Raw genomic sequence first — 21,298 nt, 5'->3', positions numbered from 1 at the left:
TACCAGAATGCTACGCCTTCCCAGAGGAGGCATACCGAGGAGACATATCTTTATTTCCCCTCGTTTTTTCCTTTTTCTATGTGTGCTGCATTGTGCAGCACACATAGAAACGGAAAAAGCCTCATAGGACTGTTTTTGTGTAGGAAGGTGCCCCTTCCTGCACAAATACAATCCTGCTTGTAATGCAGGCTTCCTGCGCCATGGTGCAATTGTGCCTGCATAGGTGCTAGGCAGCAGTTTGTGCACCAGAGCAGGCAGAGAGCAGGAATGAGCCATATCCTAATAGATATGGCTCAGTCCTGCTCTTTCATACAGCGCAACAAGGTGTCCTGCTGCATTGCATGAAAGGATAAAATATGGCCACCCATGTGGACCTGCTGATACTGCACAGGGACCTTAACCTGTCCTTCTTCTTCTGCACATCTGCAGACCTGCAGCCTGAGCAGCAGTAGTGCATGTCTCTCTTATGATGTGATTGATGGAAATTTGCAAGAGCGTCTTCATTCCAACAGGGTAACTCATACTGATAGGAATATCACACTATCACACTGTGGTTGCTGTATTTACAATCAATGTGACTCTTGTCTTGTTTTACATTCATTTTCTGGATAAAGTAAACTCCTTGGTGAAAGCTAAAGCTTCAGCACTGCCAAAGACAGCCTGCTACTGTTCTCCATTTGCAAACATAAACCTAGTCAGGATTTTTTAGAATTACTTTTGCCTTACTTTTTAAATTAAGGGCCTCATTTACGAGGCCTTGGCGGCACACTGTGCTACCAGAGTGTCTTTTTGTTTTACACTCAGGTGGCACAGTGTGCCAACCCATATTTGAAAGGCCATGGAGAGCCACCGTGTGTGGCTTTTCATGGGACTGGAAATATGGACCCCTTTCACACATAACACTGAGTGAACGGGGCGTTCCATGCGTGTTGCAACACTCATGGAATTCTACAGAATCTGACGCATTCCCAGATTTACAAGTCTGAGAATGCATTAGATTCTTACGCCACCTGAAGGGTGGCGTTAAATGGCACAACCGGGAGAAATAATATTATTTCTCCCAGTTTCTTCTCTTTTTATGTGTGCTGAATTTTGCAGCACACATAGAAAGAGAAAAACGCCATTAATGATTGTTTATGTGCAGAATGGTGTATTTACCTGCACATAAACAATCATCCCTGCAATGCAGGCACCCTTGCACCATGATGTAGGGGTGCCTGTGTTGGCGCTAGCCAGCAATTTGTGCACCAGCGCAGGGGACAAGGACATGAATGCTCCGTCTCTTATAGATATGGTGCATTCCTGCCCTTTTGCTTTGATGCAGGATGGCACAGCAAAAAGGCCTGTGGTGCTGCCCTGCGCCAAAACTTATTAAATGAGGCCCTAATTTTGGTGAAGGGTCTTGATACCTTCAGCATGCTGATGAAATATGTGTGAAACATTTCCAGCAGTGGCAATAAAAGCAAACTTTTCAAGAGAAAAACCTACACACTTGTGGTCAAACAGTTATTCCTGCTAAAGGTTAGCTCTGAAATTTATTCCAATCCACCGATTCAGCTGTTAGCCTAATTTCAATTTTCATTATTCCCAAAGGAAGACAGAAGTGACCTCACAGTACCTCAGCCCAGATCATTAGTGTATCACCAGGGTGGAAGAGATCATAAAAGATGGACAACCCTCTGTTTGATATGGTTTGATATGTTTTTTGCATCCAAAGGAGATGCTATCATCAACAGACCATATCTTGGGAGATGGGGTCTGTCGCATGTTTTAGGCCATAAGCCAGAACCTGAATGTATAAAAGAAAAGATTGGTCAGGAGGAACTAGAAACTCAAGTTTGTCACTGTGTTTATCGAAGGGAGTTATGGTAGGGAAAATGGCACTGCTCCTCTCACGTACCTCCATGCTTGAGACAGTAGGCACCAGGCAGGATTCACAATACTGTCGCCCTTGGTGAGGGCATCAGTCGATCTGTCTGTGGCCATGTGAATACAAATGTGTACAAATGTTTATTTGTACAAACTCTTGTTAATCTGTAAAAACACAATCAATAGCAGGAACAACATATACAGACATGGTATACAGTGGTGGTATTTTTAAACAGGAGTAGGATGTTGCCTAAACAAATAGTGAATTGAATGATGTTTACGGTAGTTGGTAGCTGAAATGGCACCAGATTCACTCATGACTAGGGCTATTCCAGGAGATCTGCGAAAGGAAAACACAAACATTCTTACATCAATGAGCCTGAGCTGTCACATAATCTGCCCTGTTTGTCGCTAACTTTGGGGGGTGCCATTCTAGCAGCAACGTCCTCATGGATGAGTACTGCTGGCTCCTCTATAGGAAGCAGGGTTAGATGAACAGATGGAGGGGATCATCTTTTTCTTCTTGTTACTAAGCACATCTCTTTCCTCCCCCCACATCCAGTCATGCATTATATGTCAAGCCTAGACTTTTTTCCCTTAAACTTTTTTCTAGGTCGGAATGGTGGAGCTCTACCTTCGATTGGTTAACGCACGAGATGCTGACGTGCAGGCCATGGCAGAGGTTGACCCTGGAAATGCAGCGATGTATCAGTACCCACCACTGGTGAGTGAAACCTTCTGCACTCTAGTTAATTGTACCAATATTCTCTATAGCTGAGTTATTTTGAACTTGTAAGTTGCTGAAGACCAAGCTAAATAAGTTCCATCCTTATTATTGTAGTTGACTTGTTGGGCTGGGTCCTGAAGCTTCAGTACCCAGAACTAGACCACAACGTGGGTCCAACGCATCATTGCCCACTTCTTTGTATGCCTCCCGCTTATCACAACCCCAATAATCTTTAACCTAAAAATAGGCTGTGTATCCTGTACAATCTCTGTTTTTCACTTTTTCAGTACATACGTCTAGATCTGATGGGGTTTCAAAACGTTTCACTGACAATGTCTTTTTTTTTGCACCACCTCATGGAAAGATCAGTCTCAAGTGATGACTTGACATAAAGGTGACTTGGTGGAGTCAACTCTTGGGGGCATATTTATACTCTGTTTGCACCGAATTAGTGTAATTTTTTTTTACTCTAATTCAGTGCAAAACTAACTCCATATTTATACTTTGGTGCTAGACCCCTCTAGCACCTAATTTCTGGAGTTAAAGTCATTTTTTGAAAGTGGAGACCTACTTTGCCTTAATGAGATGCAAGGTAGGCGTTCCCGTGCAAAAAAGGACTCTATGGCCTTAACGCCATATTTAGGGGCATATTTATACTCTGCGGCATATTTATACTCTGTTTGCACCGAATTAGTGTCATCTTTTTTTTACTCTTATTTGGTGCAAAACTTACTCCATATTTATACTTTGGTGCTAGACCCATCTAGCACCAAGGCCCTGATTTAAACTTTTTTTGCACCACATTAACGTCATTTTATGACACAAAAGTGGCGCAAACTTACAAAATATTGGCCCTTATTTATACTTTTTGCTGAAAAACTGCACTAACTCAGTTTTGCACTAAAAAGTTTAGCACCGGCTTGCACCATTTCTGTGCACCAGCCGGGCACCATATTTATGGAATGGTGCAAGCCGGTGCAAAGGGTAGGCTAGAGTTTTAAAAAATGACTTTAGTCGGGTGGGGCTGGCAGTATGGAAGAAGAGGGTTTAGCACCAAAAAATGGCTTTAGGCAGGTTAGAGTAAAAAAAAATGACTCTAACCAGATTAGCGTCATTTTATGGTGCTAAACCTACCATGCCACATGACTTAGAAAAGGCAGGAGTCATGCCCACCACCCCAGTGGCCAGCACAGAGGACAGGGTTCCCCTGGGCATGGCCATTGCACCCGGTGCCATGTATGGGGGCCCATTTCAGGGCCCCCTATGGCACTTTCAAAAATAAAATGCACTTACCTGTACTTACCTGGGATGGGGACCCCCATCCTCGCAGTCCCTCTAGTGTGGATGGGGGTGCCCCTAGGGCCTAGGGAGGGCACCTCTGGGCTTATTCCATGGTGTTCCACCATGGAATAGGGCCACAGGTCCCCTAACACCTGCCCTGACCCAGGTCTTAAAAAATGGGGCAAAGCAAGCTTTGCCCCATTTTTTGACCCCTCCTCCCTCCCTTGCACCATTTTTACATGGGAGTATAAATATGGTGTTAAGGCCATAGAGTCATTTTTTTGCACGGGAACGCCTACCTTGCATCTCATTAAGGCAAGGTAGGTTTCCACTTCGAAAAAATGACTTTAACTCCATAAATCTGGTGCTAGACGGGTCTAGCACCAAAGTATAAATATGGAGTTAGTTTTGCACTGAATTAGGGTAAAACAAAATGACGCTAATTCAGTGCAAACAGAGTATAAATATGCCCCTTAGCGTCAAAAAATGATGTTAATCTGGTCAGAATCATTTATTTTGACTCAAAACTGCCTAACGTCATTTTTTTTTAAGCTAGCCTACCCTTTGCACCGGCTTGCACCATTCCATAAATATGGTGCCCAGCTGGTGCTAAAAAAATGGTGCAAGCCGGTGCAAAACTTTTTGGGGCAAAACTGCCTTAGTGCAGTTTTGCACCAAAAAGTATAAATAAGGCCCTTGGTATCTGACCCTCACAGGATCTGCCTACAGCCTGGGTTCCTGACACCCACAAGCTTGTGTTAGAAAAGACTGCAAACAGCATGCCAGAACCCATCCATGGCACCTGCCTCCAGTAGGTGGTAGGTGAAAGATGCTCTGTTGATGCTCAACAATACATACTACACTTTGCCCTAAAAGTGCCAGAGACTACATAGGTATCAAGGACTCAGTATGGATCCATGGGTTGAGGGGGGTCGCCACAGTCTTCTCAAGCCCCACCTTAATTTCCTGTAGGTACCAAACGACTAAGAGCTTTGTGGTCTCTAATTCTAGGGAAAGACATTGGTAGCAAAAAGAAAAGACTCCTGTTGCAAGAATTGGAAGCAAATAAACAAAACTAAAAAAGCCTACATTACTCAGAGAATTGATGTGCGGCCTAGGTAGGGAGGTGCCACACACAGAGGGCTGAAACTGGTAACATATACGAGCTTGTTGACGTGTCTTATTATGTCTGGATGTGTATTTAGATGTATGCTATTAGGTTGTTGATTTCATGCTAATCCATATCTGTTGTTCATTTTCTTTAGAAATTTGACATGTCTCCTGCCTCATATTTCTGAAAAGTCCTCTGGCTCTAGCCCCAGCTGATCATGGCCACTTCTTTCCCAAACTTACTAACATGGTTTATCCTAAGTTTTGAGAAGGCTACGTCAAATATAATCCTGGATTTATCTCTCTTCATATTAAGTTAAATCCCTTAACAAATGTTTACTCTTAGTTTCTCTTAACAAACTGAGGTAGAGAAATTTGAACAAAGGCGTTTAGAACCACTGACCTTCTCTGGACTGATTGAAAGCATTGAAAAGATGAGGACCAGAGAAGGAAGTATCATGACTTTGACACAGAGAATAGGATTCTGTCTTTGTAGTCCTCACCTGATTTTAGTGGCAGAACCTTTTTTCTTGTGGTGGGTGTCATGGTAGGGCATTGAGATCCTAGGCACATGGCTACCTCAATATGTCCCTCATTCTGGCACATCTTCAGCTATTAATTTAACAGTTGACTTTTTATAGCCCAGACTTATCAAGCCCATCTCTGACCAAGCACAGGGTCTCCCTTGACCTCTCTCATTCTGCATATTGTCCAAGTAGAGGGTTCCTTGGAGTGTGGGTTTGACCCAGGTCCTTAGCTTGGTTGCCACCTGTGCCAGAAGTCTATCATCGTTAAGTGGGTGATCTCTTGTGTCAGACATATTTTTGCCTTATTCAGCTATACTTTGATGGGCTTGCTGAAGGCAAGGTCTGCCTTTTAGTGGCTTGTCAGCATGCAGTAACACACCAATCACATTCAAAGCCCAAACTACATCTGACTTGGAGTAACCTTCCTGTAGGATGAGCAGTCAAAACTTTAAAGACGAGGGATTGAATTTCTAATCTTCTGCGATTGTCACGATAGTTGAAGCCTTTCAGAGCAGTCAAAAAGTTTAAATAAGAGGGTTTGAATATCTACTCTTCTGCAGTTGTCACAATAGTTAAAGTCTTTCACATCAAATCTGCCTCCTTGCCTAAGCAGAATAACACCACCTATTATTTAGTGGCTAAAACGTACACCATGGATCTTACAAAAAGTTGTGCTAATTTACTTTTTTATTTGGAGCAGAAAGTCTAGAATATGTTAAAGCCATGCACCAATACCTCTGTTATTCATATATAAAATTCTCCACCCATGCATTTATTTCTGTTTTAGTAATCATTGTCTTTTTATTGCAGATATCTGGCGGAATCGCTCCCCCTGCGGTGAATGCTCCTCCACAGCGTGCTGCCTATCCCTCCCATGCTTCCCTCTCTCTTTCTTTCCCATACACTGACTATGTCGACCCCCCTCCTATTCAGGATCAGCTTAGCCAGCATAAAAGCAACAAAAGGTGAGAAAAAGGGGCATCATCTCCCTTCCAAGCTCCCTTACCCTAACCCATTCATTTAGGTTGGCTTTAACCCACAAGCCTTACCATTACTCCTAACCTAACAGTTTTGTATACCTTAACCCACAAACCTAATCTTACCTCCTACCACACCTCAATCCGGACTTCATCTGCCTAACCTAATTAAGTCCCCAAACTAACACTGATGCACACATTAACCCACAGATCTAACCTTAGCCCCCATCACCACCTTGATTCTGACCTTCGTGCTAACCTAATCATAGCCTCCAGCCTAATCATCTTGCACATCTAAAGTTGCGATCCCAGACCTATCCCTAACCCCCACCTCAGTCCTACTTTAGCTTCCTAATCTAACCACAGCTCCCAAGTAAACCCTCAGGTAACCTTAACCTGCAGTCTTAACCTCATCCTCATCCCTTATCCCTACACAGACAATCGCAAACAGCCCTAACCAGCCATCCTAACCCATGCTCCTGTCAAAAATCCTAATCCACCCCCTAAAGCTCATTGTGCAGCCTTTCCCTAAATCTAGGTGGACCCCTTATCCCGCCATCACCTCCCTTTACAATCCTGCCTGTCCCAATGGTCCCAAACCAAGATTTTACGTCTCTATACCCACACCGTCACATTTCATCCAGAAGCCTTTATTCTCAACTGCCCGCTTCAAGCCTCAACTCCCACCTTCCTTTGGAGAGTTTTGTGAAAGGAAGTGCGAATAACAGCATTTGTCGGCATATTGACCACTTCAGCACGAAGGGCAATTGTAAATATGAGGCCACATTGTTGGGCCCAAAGGAATGTACATTACTGTAAGGGGGCATGCCATTCGAAAAGGCTGGAAATATACCTCAAAGTGTGTATCCTCATCATATCATGCTGTAACATCATTTGATGGACAGGCCTGGCATCATTGTTCAGGGAATCTGCCTTTACGTCTAGCTGCTCTTCTCAGGAGGAAGCAGGTAGTACGACCAGCCATAAGGGCTCGTAGGGCCAGATTTACAAGAAGTGGTGCAGCGCGGCTGCTGCTCCAAAATTGGCAGCGCCGTGCTGTGTCACTTCTAAAACACAAGGATGCGCAGTATTTACAATAATATGGCGGACCCTTGTGTTTCCCCCTGCGCCGGCGCTAAAGTTGCTGCCGAGTGCACACGCAGCCACCTTCGCGCCATAGTGCACGGATTGCGACCTTGATGGGGAGATTGTTTTTGTGCAGGAAGGAATACCTTCCTGCACAAAAACAATCTTCTATGGCTATTTGCACTTTCTATGTGTGCTGCAGAACGCAGCACACATAGAAAGAGCAAAAAACGAGGAGAAATTAAAGCATTTCTCCTCTTTGCACCATGCTAACACCATCCCCTGGGTGGCGTTAAATTTTGTCGCTGCCTCAGATTTACGATTTCTCGGAAATCTGGGGCAGCATCAAAATGCAATGGGTGTTGCTGTGGAACACCAACAGCAACACCCATTGCAAGCCCCTTCCACGCAAAGTGCTGCGTGTGAAGGAACCGTATTGACAAGGTGATGTTAAGCCACAAAAAGTGGCTTAACGCCACCTTGTAAATGTGGCGCACTGCACAGCACCACCAGAGCATTACAAAAAGTGACGCTTCGGTGGCGCTAGGGACTTGTAAGTCTGTCCCAAGGTATTTCCTGTACTGGAAACACAATGTTTGTGTTGGATTGACTTGCAAAAGAGATAAGAGCATGGCACATGTGTTGTGACAATAGTACCAGTAATAAACCAGTTTAATGGCACTCTTGGGTGTGTGTTTCACTTTGCATGGTGTGCTGTCCTTTATCACTGTATTTAATGCAAGTGTTATTGCAAACATCAATCAGCAGACAATTCTTAGAAGTTTTGCTATTGAAGGAGGCATTTTGGGAGAATCTTTTTTTAACAGCTTATATTTCTTTTTACAATGATAAGGTGTAATGTAAACAATATTCATGTGTAATGTATGAAGATGTTGTACAATATAGGTTTATAACAATGTATAAAATAGTAAGAAGCAATGTTGAATAAAGTCAATCATTTTTTTACAATGGACAAATGGTTTATGATGATGTCCAAGACTTTCACAATGGTGGGCAGTGTTTTCATCTCACCGGGCAGTGTTTGTTTTACCAATCTGCTGTTCTTTCTCAGAAGAACTCATCATGAATGTTTCCTACAACAAAAGAAGAGTGCTGTGGATTGGTGTTCTTGTTCCGAAGGACACATTTGCACTGTATTTGACTGACCTCTGTTTTTTGTTTTGTTTCATTTTACCTTAATGTTATGTTCTATTTCATTGGCTTCCTATGTTCCCCTTCGTTTGATTGATCTCTTTGGTGCATCCCATGGTCTGCTCCATACAATGGGCTCTCACTGTTCATGTATATCGGTCTTGGTCCCATTCCATGTGGTCTCCAAAGTTGTGTCACATTAGACTGGTCTCATTGGTTTGTTCTGTGTGATTTGCCAATAGTGTTACGATGTGTTTCATTTTACAAAGTGTACCATTGCATTGGACTCCAAAGTGATCTTTTTGATTGGTCTCAGTCCTCTTTGATTGATCTTAGTGCCCCATTCCATATGAATTTAATCCAATTGGCTCTGTGTCCTATTTTGTGTGATTAGCCTTGAGGGTTATGGTTTGTATGGTTTGTCAAACTGTTATGTTTGCTTGGACTCCATGGTGACCGTCTGTATGACTGGTCAGAGTGATTTGTTCACTTTTTATTGGTCTAAGTCTTGTGTTCCACTTCAAAGGATGATGTTCTTTTGTCTTTCATTTCGCTTCATGTTCCCTTATTTTTAAATTGTCTCCATTTTTTCGTCTGTTTGGTTGCCCTTGCTGTTTAATCCATTCTTAGACCTGTGTGTTTCCTTCTCTTTGATATTGTAAGACATACTTCTCCTATTTATCGTCTACGCCGGCGTGTGGTTCTACCTTTTTAGCCTTCTTCAATGCGCAGAATACACATATGTCAAAATCATGAGAAGGCAGTCTTTGGGAGTATTTGATAAGACAGACTTTACCATTGAAGGGAATCAGAGGGCCTCCCTTTTTGACATATTTCAAATGCTAGAAATCCTTTAATAAATATTTATGAATGTGATTTCCATTGCACTGTATTGGTATTCGATGTATATAATGATTCCTACTTCTGAAGAGGTGAAACACGTTGCAGGCGGATCACACGCTACTGCTTTGGGATTGTTTGATTGGAAGGGAGGCCTCTATGAGAGGAGATATGGTTGTGCTCTTACCATGTTTTATATCATTGTTCTTCAGCGTATGGTCTAGTGGGAAATGGTATCACAGAAGATGATTACTCTCATAATGGGTATTGTGTGTTGTGTTTGATTTCAAGGATGTGGGAATTAAGGTATTCGATTTCAGGCAGCAGATTGGGTGCAATACTGTATAAGTGCTGATTAACAGTACAATACCAATGCCTTAAGGTATTAGTGGTAGTGTTTTGCTGTTGTGCACAAATGGTAGTGCCAGCTTATAACATGTCACTGTACATATGTACCAGTGACCTTGCATGCAGTGGTGCAGAAGGAGAGAAAGACTGATTCACATGTAATTGTGCCTTCTATTCTGGAGTGAGATATAGTTAGATCTCTTGTGCTATTTGTACCTTTCTTGTTCCAGCTGTTTCTGTTGGTTGGCGTGGCGCTACAACATCTGTTGGGAAAGAGGCAGTTTTTTACTGTTTTCTGGAATTCCAGGTGGTCCTAACTTCTTGCCTTTGCTTGGAGGGTATTTCATCGTTTTGCTGAACATATGGAGAAAGAGGTTCTATCAGAGCATTTCTTTTGGATGGGGGTGATGTTGAGTGCCGGGACAAGTCTAGAGCAGAGGGCATTGTTCTAGGAATACCTTAGTAATTTTAGTTGAATGAAGAACAAGCCCTTTCATAGACCGCTGTGTGGCCAAAGCAGAGTGCTTTGAAGGCAGACAAAGGATCTGGAGCCATTGGAACTCGTAGTTGGGCTGGTGAGATGTGGTCCTGTGTGCATCTTGCTGCCACATTTTCCGTTCTTTCCATTCTAGTAAGAGTTAGGCTGCTTGGTAGAATCCATTCTTTATGTAGTTACGATGAGACATGACAAGGGTGATGGTGGCTTGGAGCTTCTGTGAGAATCCTAGATAAAAGAAAATACTGATTGTTACTTGATTGCTGTGGAGGAACATGATAATTCTCAAATTCCTTAGGTCAATCAATATTGCTGGTGGTGGGCCTAGTACTGGGAGCAGGATGGTTGTAGGCTGGTAGTTCTTCTATCATCTCAAGTTTAGGATCACTGTTTTGAAAGAACTCAGTTTTAGTTTGTTTGCCAGCATCCATTTCTCTGGCAGCAGCCTAGTTCTGAGGTGTCAAGGACTCCACCTTTAGGGGGATTTGTTTGAGTGTTGTCAGCTTAGTTGTAGAAGGCTGCAAGATTTGATGCGGTGTAGAACCATACGGATACATACATTGAAAAGCAGGGTTGAGATTATAGAGTCTTGAGATTCGCCAGCTTTAGGGTTGAAGGAAGCTGGTTTAAATGGTGGCAGCAAGGTGTTGCTGGTTCTGGTGAAGAGGTAAGGGGACAACAGTCTAGCTTTGTTGTTTTGAGGTGACATTCCCCACATCGAAGAGGAAGAAGGTGCACTGTGTCAAAGGCTGTGGCCAGGTTTAAGGGCAGAAGTGCACCAACTGTGCAGCATAGCCTTCGAGTTGCTCCAGATGGAATTTAGGCTTCCCATTTTGGGGTGGTACCATGTTTGATGTTTTGAAAGTAGGTTGTTTTCTTCTATGGATTCACAGATCTTTTTGAAGACAGCCCTCTCATTAGGTTTTCTGCAGAATATGCCAGTGGATGTTGATTAATAAGTATTCCAGACCGATCTTGAGTTGTGTGAGAACATCTGTTTACCTACTACGTGTAAGCCAAGCCATGGCACTATATAACAATGATCAGATGGATGAAGTGTTAGCCTTTACCGAGTATTCGTATTAGACGATATCACTTCCATCTATTGCTTTCAGATAAACTAGCAGTCACCCAAAGTAGAAGGTTTTAGTACTGCTGCTTCTATGGATCACTGAAAACATCTTAACTTTGGGTGTTTGGCTTAGCGCTTCACCTGATAATGTAATGCTACATAAAAATTAGAGTGGTGATAGCCACTGAATAGTTCAGGTTCACACACTGTTTCCATTGAAACAATATTATTTGATTTGCGTGTAATGTTTGACCTCGTCAACAGATTTGCACAAAATGTTGCAGTATACTTACTCAGCTAAATTGTGAATTGCTAATTTTTGTGTAGATCTGCCCATAGTAAAACAAAGTTAGGGGCAGATTTAAGAAAAGTGGCGCTGCACCCAGGGCAGCACCACTTTTCTTGGGCCCCTTAACGCCCCCCTATCACCACCATGTGTGTGATGTATTTAAAATACAGCACACCATGACACAGGTTAGGGGGCAATAGCATAACAAATTTTGACTCTATTGATGTACTGTGTAGGATTAGTGCCAAAATGTTGGTGCTAACCCTGAACAGTACATAGGGGCCCATTGTAACAAATGGTGTGTCCCCTTTTAAAGCCTGCTCTGAGCAGGCGTTAAAAATTACGAAAAAAATGACGCAAAGAAATCTTTTAGATTTCTTTGCGCCATTTTTTTCCCCACTGGGGCTCAATGCAGGGATTATACATTTTGCTCACATCTGCAGCCCAAACAGCTGACTGGATTTACACAAGACTGGGCATAAAAATAGAACTTTACTCACATTGTGATCCTTTTATGGTTTGTTGTAAATCTCTGTTCAATAATTGTTGAAATATTAGCTTTTAAAAACATTCCTGTGTGGGATTTAAAGGGTTAACACTGTTGTATAACTCTGCCGGTTTCATTTGTAAATCATGACTAGCCTGGCATAGGCCCTTAGCCATCCACCACGGAGGCTGGACAGCCTCAGCAGGTTGGGTGCATGGTTTTGCACTGATTACCGGGATGTTATTTTATATAATCAATTACACTGTAATTTAACAAATGTATGCATTTATAAATAGTGTTATGTGAGTTAATGAACTAATTTCACATTGAAGTATTTATTAGGAAAGAGTGTATTTTTTCTATGTTTATCTTAATTGGGTGAGATGGTCATTGAAATAGCTGCCAGAATCACATGATTGTTTTGTGATCAAGGCAGTTTTGCTGAATCCTATCATGTCAGCTGGGATACCAAAGCTTGAATAAACTTTCAGTGGGCGCTGTGTTACCTATGCCTCAATAAACGTTCACGAAGGCTAACTTCTTGGAGTGCTGCAGCCTTCCTTCAAGGATTGATCAACATCTGAAGGTCTATCTCCCCTCAGTGGTGCACCAACCTTAAAAAGATTGCACTTGTTTTATACTCTTTCAGGCTTAGAGTGTTGCATGCCGTTTGAGATGTGATGTCATCAATAATGTCATGGAATATGTCTTGGGTGATGCAGTCTGTGATGTCATAAGCAGTGCATGGCAGGGATGCAAGTTTTAGTTAGCTCGGTAAATATAACTAATGAGTTTCAGTGTGTTTTTAATTTTTATTTTAAAAAGATAGTTTTTATATTATTAGAAAGCCTAACCACAATGTCACTTTAACCTTTGTTTTTCACTAAACTTCTAGGTTTTTTTTAACCTAAAGTTAGATATTATAACTATAAAGCTAATTTAAACTTTTCTTTTTTCAGTGAATTTCTAAGGCTTTTATCATGTAAATTAAGATCGTATCACCATACCTAATTATAACGTAATTTTAATCTTTGGTTTGTTAAGTGAAATTTTGAGTTTTTGATCATATTCATCCAACCCCCTCGCTGAGCACATCTTTTGACCATGTGCAATAGAGTATTGGCCTGCGACCAGGCCCTGTGTCCAATGTTACGGCCAACAAATCAGATTTCTTGGTACAGCAGGACAGACTGGAAGTGGACAACAGAAAAACCCTCTTGATCCATCAGACTGATCTGTGTTTTGAATGTATGTTACTGCAGAAGTAATGCGATACTCCAGCAGGACCAACTGTCAGATATCATTAACATTTGAACCCTATTTTCTCAACCACATCTGAACAGATTTACACCAAATCACAAAAAAGCACGCTTTCTGAGTAAAGATCTAGCTTTCTGCCAAATTGTGTGTAATTCTATTCAGGCATTCTGTCTAAAAACACTTCTTAAAAGTGCTATAGAAAATTGCATTGGGACAATGTTTTTCAGAAACATCATTTTCTTGGCCTCCACTTGACAGATCACCCTGAAACTTTCCAGGAAGGAGCTGAGGTCGATCAACCTTTTTTGGAAAATTTTGTGAAGATACGTTAAATGGTCCCAGAATTATTATCAAAACAAATATGCTCTTTCTATCACAACTCTAACCTAACTATTACTACACAGTGGCAATCACCACTATGTAATTAATATATATACAGATATATCTATAGATAGATATATATAGATAGATATATAAAGATATATATATTTATATATAAACACATATATACACACATACACATATATACACACGTACACACATATATTTATGTATAGTGTGTGTATATACGTGTCTGTGTGTGTATACAAATACATATATATATATATATATATATATATATATATATATATATATATATGCATATAGATATATGTAGATGTATATATGTATATATATATGTAGATATATATATATATATATATATATATATATATATATATATATATACATACATATTCCATATATATATATGATCCCCTTCTTCTCACCTTGTTCAGTTGCATAAAATGTTAGCAAGACAGTAGTCAGGGCACTCTGTCAGTCTCTCTTATTCCCTCTTTCTTTTCTTTCTCGTCCTTCTGCCCTCTATACCTTCCTCTCCTGCTCTGCCTCCCTCTTTTAATCGCTTTGGGGCATATTTATACTCCGTTTGCGCCGAATTTGCGTTGTTTTTTTTTACGCAAATTAGACGCAAAACTAACTCCATATTTATTCTTTGGCGTTAGACGCGTCTAGCGCCAAAGTTCATGGAGTTAGCGTCATTTTTTTGCGTGAACACCTTCCTTGCGTTAATGATATGCAAGGTAGGCGTTCCCGTCTTAAAAAATGACTGCGATGCATATGCGTCGTATTTATACTCCCGGGCAAAAATGACGCCCGGGAGTGGGCGGGACTAAAAAACCCGCATTTGCGCCGCATTTTAGCGCCTGGGTCAGGGCAGGCGTTAAGGGACCTGTGGGCTCAGAATGAGCCCAGAGGTGCCCTCCCAAGCCCCCAGGGACACCCCCTGCCACCCTTGCCCACCCCAGGAGGACACCCAAGGCTGGAGGGACCCATCCCAGGGAAGAAAAGGTAAGTTGTGGTAAGTATTTAAAAAAAAAAAATTTGTGGCATAGGGGGGCCTGATTTGTGCCCCCCTACATGCCACTATGCCCAATGACCATGCCCAGGGGACAGAAGTCCCCTGGGCATGGCCATTGGGCAAGGGGGCATGACTCCTGTCTTTGCTAAGACAGGAGTCATGTTAATGGCGTCTGGGCGCCAAAACAAAATGGCGCAAATCGGGTTAAGACGATTTTTTTGCCTCAGCCTGACTTGCCCCATTTTTGGACGCCCAAACACCATTTTTCCCTACGTCGGCGCTGCCTGGTGTATGTGGTTTTTTTTCACGCACACCAGGCAGCGCCGGTCGGCTAACGCCGGCTAACGCCATTCAATAAATACGGCGCCCGCATGGCGCTTCAGAATGGCGTTAGCCGGCGCTAATTTTTTTGGCGCAAAACTGCGTTAGCGCAGTTTTGCGTCAAAAAGTATAAATATGGCCCTTTGTATTCAGAAGGTGAGTTCTAGGGGCATCACAAGAAGTCGTCTGACCAGCCTTCAAAAGACTAGTGGGGCTTGACCAGAGTTAGTCACAGCCTAAGATGCATTCACTTGCCATTGGCAGACTTATCTGTCTTTGCTGAACTCTCTGCCCCTGCTCTGCTTTCTGTTAGTTTCTCCTTCTCCAGCACTAGTTCACTACATCTCTTTTCTTTACCATCCACCACTCTCCTTTCCTTTTCTTGTGCTCCCTGCTAGTTTGATGCATCATTATCTTCTACCTCTTCTGTGCTCATTCTCTGATCTCTACCACCAGCAAGCCTTGCTTAATCCCCCTTTGTTCCTGCCTCTCCAGTCTCCCTCCTCATTTGTCTCCTTTTACTTTCCTTGCTATTGTTCTGCTGATCCTATTCCTTCTCTCCTCTCTGTCACCTCTCCCTTTTCTCTCTTTCTTTGTCTTTCTAAAGTTCTCCTCAGTTTCCCTTCATGAGTGATCTTTTGCTCCACAAAATTTCCTTTACTCCCCCTTTAGTCTCTTTGTTCTGTCTCTCTCCCTTATTTCTCTCAAGCCCCTGTTAAGAGTGTTCTCACTTTTGTGCCTCCCGTCTTTTCCCGGTGGCACACCCCAGTGATTGGCACATGCGTTGTCGACGCTCCTAAACAGTACCCTTCGCCTCAAAACAGGTAAACATTCTCAATGATCTGTTTTCCTTGTGATTGTGTTTTTATGAAGTTTTTATTTTTTCATGCTACTGTAAACTAGTTGTGTGGACTATTTTGCCTATTGGGGTGAAATGTAGTATTTTGTGGGTCAATGTATAGGAAATGCATGTATCAGATCCTATGCGAACTCACAGTATCAAAGGGAAACTATTTTAGGTTCAGCATTAAGGGTGCTTTTCTATGTAAAGCCTGAGAGAATCATATTTCAGATCAGGTGAAATTCATCACCGCCAACTGAAACAGACCAGCTATGTGAATTTGTTGTGCCTTGTTAGGTTCTTGTTCTGTTAAGAAAGTTGTGTGTTGTGTCTTGATATATTGTGGTTCTCAAAGAAGGTGGTGTTCTGTTCTTGTCTAGCATGGTTCTGTTAGAACAGAGGTGAGTTCTGTTCTGGTCTTTTGTTTTGTGTCCTTGTTTATTGTTGTTGAATTAGAAGGGAGGTCAGATGTGTCTTAGTCTCTGTTCCATATAGCAGGAGGTTTGTGGCTTCTTTCACTGTTGTTGTTCTATTATGACAGAGGTGTGTTTGTCCTGAGCTGTTGTGGTTTTAGGTGTGCTGTGTTCGTGTCTGTTGTTGATCTATTAGGAGGGTGGCCAGCTGTGTTTTATTTGTTTCTCTGAATGGAAAAACGATTCTTTGTATTACCTTCTCTTGTTCCTAGCACTGTGGTGTGTTTTGTCCTTGACTATTGCTGCTTTATTAGGAGGGAGATCTGTTGTGTCTTTCTGTGTTGTTCTATAAGAAGGGAGGTTCGAAGTGATTTGGTCTGTTGCTCTGTGTGGAAGGTGGTTTGGTGTCTGCTGGTCTTTTGTGCTGTAAGGAGTGAGGTGTCTTGCTTTTATGAAAGTGCCTTTGTCCAAGCATGTCCCACTGATTCCTAGCATGTGCCATTCAGAAGACTTTAAGGGCACTTGGAGCTCTGTACATGGTCACTGGTTGAGCTCCAAGTGGGCCCTGTATTTTGTCAGCATTGTTTAATGTCTATGTTCAAAGCTTAATGTATGGCCATGCCATCACAGCCTTTGGCGCGTGTGTATTACCGGAGACATAGCTTGGTTTTGTCCAAATTCCTATAAGCTATCTACTGACATTCAGGTGGAGATGAAATGTAACCGGTTTCCTTTAACTTATTCCATGACTGAGTTTCTACTTTGTGTTATGGCACATGAACATCAAGCATATCTCCTCTGCCATCCCCTTGCAACAGTTCGAGTCCAAAAGCTACACCAAGGACCTATATGTATCCCCTGGTCAGAAGTGAAGGATTAGTAACTGAGAGTTCTGAATGACATCATAGACAATCCAAGCTTCACTCTCATTGTCTCAGAACCTCCAGTTCACAAACATCCCTGTTATTCACCGTTAGCCATCTATAACTCTATATAATATATTAGTGAGTTACATTAGAATTGTGAGCATCGGATGAGACATTCTGATATCAAACTCCATAGGAAACGTGGATTAAACTTATATTAACGCAAGACCTGTAAGAGGGTTTATTGATTATTACATGCTCTAATAACGCTCATAGTCAGTCAGAATTCTTCTCATCTTTCTCACTTGTAGACCTCCATCAGCAAGTTCCTAATGTTTTAGAAATGCACTGATAGTGACAAAATATAAAAACACAATTATGATTTATTCCAGTGAAAACAGGATAACAGGAGACGAAAGACTCGATGGGACGACAGACGAAAACCACCAAGGAGAGAAACTAGCTGCAGACCTTGGAAGAACTCGCCTGGGCTTTGTTGTGGACAGGGTGAAAGATGCTCCCCTTGGGGACGGCTGCCTGCGCCTGACCGGGTACCACCACAGCACGGGACAGGTATGGGAGTGAAGTATGGTGAGAGGCGTTGATAGGAGTAGGAAGCACATCTTCCACTCAGGTGCAGGAAGGTAGAGGGTCTCAAAAGAAATTCTCCACGTGGCAACTAGACAACTGAGGCCCATATTTATACTTTTTTAGCACCGCAATACAATTGTATTTTATACATTTGCGCCACTTTTGCGTCAAAAAATTACGCAAATGCAGCGCTAAAAATGTATAAATGTGGGCCTGAATCTGTGGAAGGAAAACAAAAATCTTAGAGGCCCACTATAGACTAGTACATGTTTATTGGAAAAAGCAACAAAAATATTCCAAGTGAGAAATTGCTGAGCAATGGACCGACGATTCACTGTCTGAGCTGTTGGAGCACATAATACTAAATTTACTTCAATTTCACATTTCTTTTACACATTTTCTCTAACACGCAAAGCTGAGGATTGGACATGTGATACCACACAAAGGGGCATATTTATACTCCGTTTGCGCCAAATTTGCGTCGTTTTTTTCGACGCAAATTCGACGCAAAACTAACTCCATATTTATACTTTGGTGTTAGACGCGTCTAGCGCCAAAGTATGAGGAATGAGCATCATTTTTTTGCGTGAACGCCTTCCTTGCGTTAATGAGATGCAAGGTAGGCGTTCCCGTCTAAAAAAATGACTGCGACGCAAATGCGTCGTATTTATACTCCCGGGCAAAAATCACGCCCGGGAGTGGGCGGGGCAAAAAACCCTGAATTTGCGCCTCTTTTTAACGCCTGGGTCAGGGCAGGCGTTAAGGGACCTGTGGGCTCAAAATGAGCCCACAGCTGCCCTCCCATGCCCCCAGGGACCCCCCTGCCACCCTTGCCCACCCCAGGAGGACACCCAAGGATGGAGGGACCCATCCCAGGGACATTCAGGTAAGTTCAGGTAAGTATAATTTTTTTTTTTTGTACATTTTTTTTTGGCATAGGGGGGCCTGATTTGTGCCCCCCTACATGCCACAATGCCCAATGACCATGCCCAGGGGACATAAGTCCCCTGGGCATGGCCATTGGGCAAGGGGGCATGACTCCTGTCTTTACTAAGACAGGAGTCATGTAAATGGTGTCTGGGCGTCGTTAAAAATGGCGCAAATCGGGTGGAGGCGATTTTTTTGCCTCTACCTGACTTGTCCCATTTTAAGACGCCCTAACGCCATTTTCCCCAACGCCGGCGCTGCCTGGTGTACGTGTTTTTTTTCCACGCACACCAGGCAGCGCCGGTCTGCTAGCGCCGGCTAACGCCATTCAATAAATACGGCGCCCGCATGGCGCTTCAGAATGGCGTTAGCCGGCGCTAATCTTTTTGGCGCAAAACTGCGATAGCGCAGTTTTGCGTCAAAAAGTATAAATATGGCCCAAAAGGTTTGATAACAGATAACAAACTGGTGCCTGGCTCTTCTCATGAGAAGACCTTAAAAACTTGGGGGCATATTTTAGAGCCCCTCGCGCCACCTTAGGTCATTTTTTTTTTACCCCAAGGCGGTGCTAAAGTGGCTTTTACGCCACACCATATTGACAAAGTGCTGCAATGCATGCATTGCGCCACTTTGTAACCCCCTTGGTCCACATTATGCCTGCGCAAGGGGGATGTTCCAGCGCTGGGAGGCCCGCAAAAATGGCGCAGTGAAATTTTAAAGATTTCACTGCGCCATTTTTTGCATTATTTTTGATGCCTGGTCGGAGCAGGCGTTAAAATGGCGCTCCCATAGAAAACTATGGCCCTCCTTGCACTTACCTGCACTAGCATCAGAATGTTTGACGCTAGTGTAGCAAAACACCACAATAGCACCAAATATTTTGACACTATTGTGCTAACAACCTCCGTGGTGTGCCGTATTATAAATACGGTGCAGCGATGGTGTTGTTAGGTGCCGGTTGGGGGCGCAAGAAAAGTGGAGCATCATAGCTGATGCACCACTTTTTCTTAAATAAGGTCCTTGATACAGTGGGGTACAGAAGAAAGCTGGCTTCACTGAACTTGTAGTTCTCTCTTGTTGATGCCAAGTTCAAAACAATGGCATGCTTACTTGGACAACCAGGCTGAATATGCAGTGTACAGCACTGAAGAACAAGAAAATACATACTATTGTGCAGTAATGGAAAGGCTTTGTAGTACTTTGAGCAAGTACAAAAATTATTTCACAAATCTAAGAAATGACTATTTATAGACTGAAAATCGTAATTGTGAATAAGGCCCTCTAGATGCATATAGTTAATTTCAGAGCTACAGCAATGCAGGGGCTGGAGGAAACCAATCGAATATCTATACCTAACTACTAATAGAGTTAAAATATGGCCTGGAAACATCTGAAAAAAGCTGGTGTCATACCCATACAGATACGGACTGTGTATCGCAAAAAAAGCAAAATATTTCTTTTGACTTTAAAAGAATGGGACTTTCCTCACACTTTGGTGCAACTCCGTCCCTTCAATTTATGTTTCTGTTTCTGACTATATCGCTCTGTATTTTGTCGATTTCCCTCTCTCTGGCTTTTTTTCCTTCCTGCTCTTTTTTTTGATTATCCAATTTATGTTTCCACCATCCTTGCCTGCCATTTTGGCTCTGTCGCTTTCTTTCTTTTCCTTGTGTTTTGTCTTCTTTTTTCATTGAGGCATTTTTTTTTCGTGTTTGTATCTCTCCATCTCCACTTTCTGTATTTCTCTTTTCCCCTTCCCAACTTTTTATTCCACCACTCTTACTCCTTCGGACACTCCATCTAATTTTTCAGTTGCTCTTTTATAAGTACCATTCTTTGTGTATTCGCCCAAAATCTTCTGTTTACATTGTTTGTTTGCTTCTCTCTTTTTGTCTATTTTGCATCATGCCAATTGTATGCCATTGAGTATTACACACCTTACTAGTTATTTCCACGGGTGTCTCTGGATCATCCACTGTCTCTCTTCGCTTTCTACGATTATGGTACTTGTTCTCGTAAATCCATTTGTCTCTTCTTGTCATGTCTTGTCTTTGCCTAGGTGATTAGCAGCAGACATTCTGGAGTGACTTGTGTCACCAGTCCAGTGAAATCCAACATCAAACATGGATATTTCATCTTCGGAGAACAAGAGGTGAGGTGCTTCCGAGCATGGCATGATGGGAATTCTGGCCAACATTCACTGTGAGGAGAAATGTTTCTCTAACTTGAGGTCTTCAGGTCATGAGGTCTTTGCACGCTTGAACATTCCCCGATTGGCAGAAGGGGTGTAACGCGTCCATGCATTGGTCACATAGTCAGGGGGACTATGTTGATGCTAGTAGGTTCTTTCAATATATCCAAGGGTCCCTATTCTAACTTCTATCTGTTTTGGGCATATTTTCTATGTGAGAACACTCTGGAGCCGATTCACAAAGGTAAGGTTAGACCAAAAGTC

The 21,298-nt window shown here is 42.5% G+C and overlaps 1 protein-coding gene across 1 annotated transcript in view; it reads left to right on the top strand.

The window, feature by feature from the left end:
- Window positions 1–21,298, top strand: part of CCDC17 (coiled-coil domain containing 17) — a 136,612-nt gene that overhangs the window by 113,647 nt on the left and 1,667 nt on the right. Inside the window, exons 13-16 of the mRNA XM_069233232.1 lie at window positions 2,483–2,593; window positions 6,325–6,479; window positions 17,718–17,898; window positions 20,903–20,995. Of these exons, the coding sequence (XP_069089333.1) occupies window positions 2,483–2,593; window positions 6,325–6,479; window positions 17,718–17,898; window positions 20,903–20,995 (540 nt within the window). The remainder of the gene's footprint in view (window positions 1–2,482; window positions 2,594–6,324; window positions 6,480–17,717; window positions 17,899–20,902; window positions 20,996–21,298) is intronic.

This window comes from Pleurodeles waltl, chromosome 4_2 (genome assembly GCF_031143425.1).
Source record: "Pleurodeles waltl isolate 20211129_DDA chromosome 4_2, aPleWal1.hap1.20221129, whole genome shotgun sequence".
Lineage (NCBI taxonomy): Eukaryota > Metazoa > Chordata > Amphibia > Caudata > Salamandridae > Pleurodeles > Pleurodeles waltl.
The sequence above is the reverse complement of the archived record's forward strand: the minus strand, read 5'-3'. Positions and strand labels throughout refer to the sequence as shown.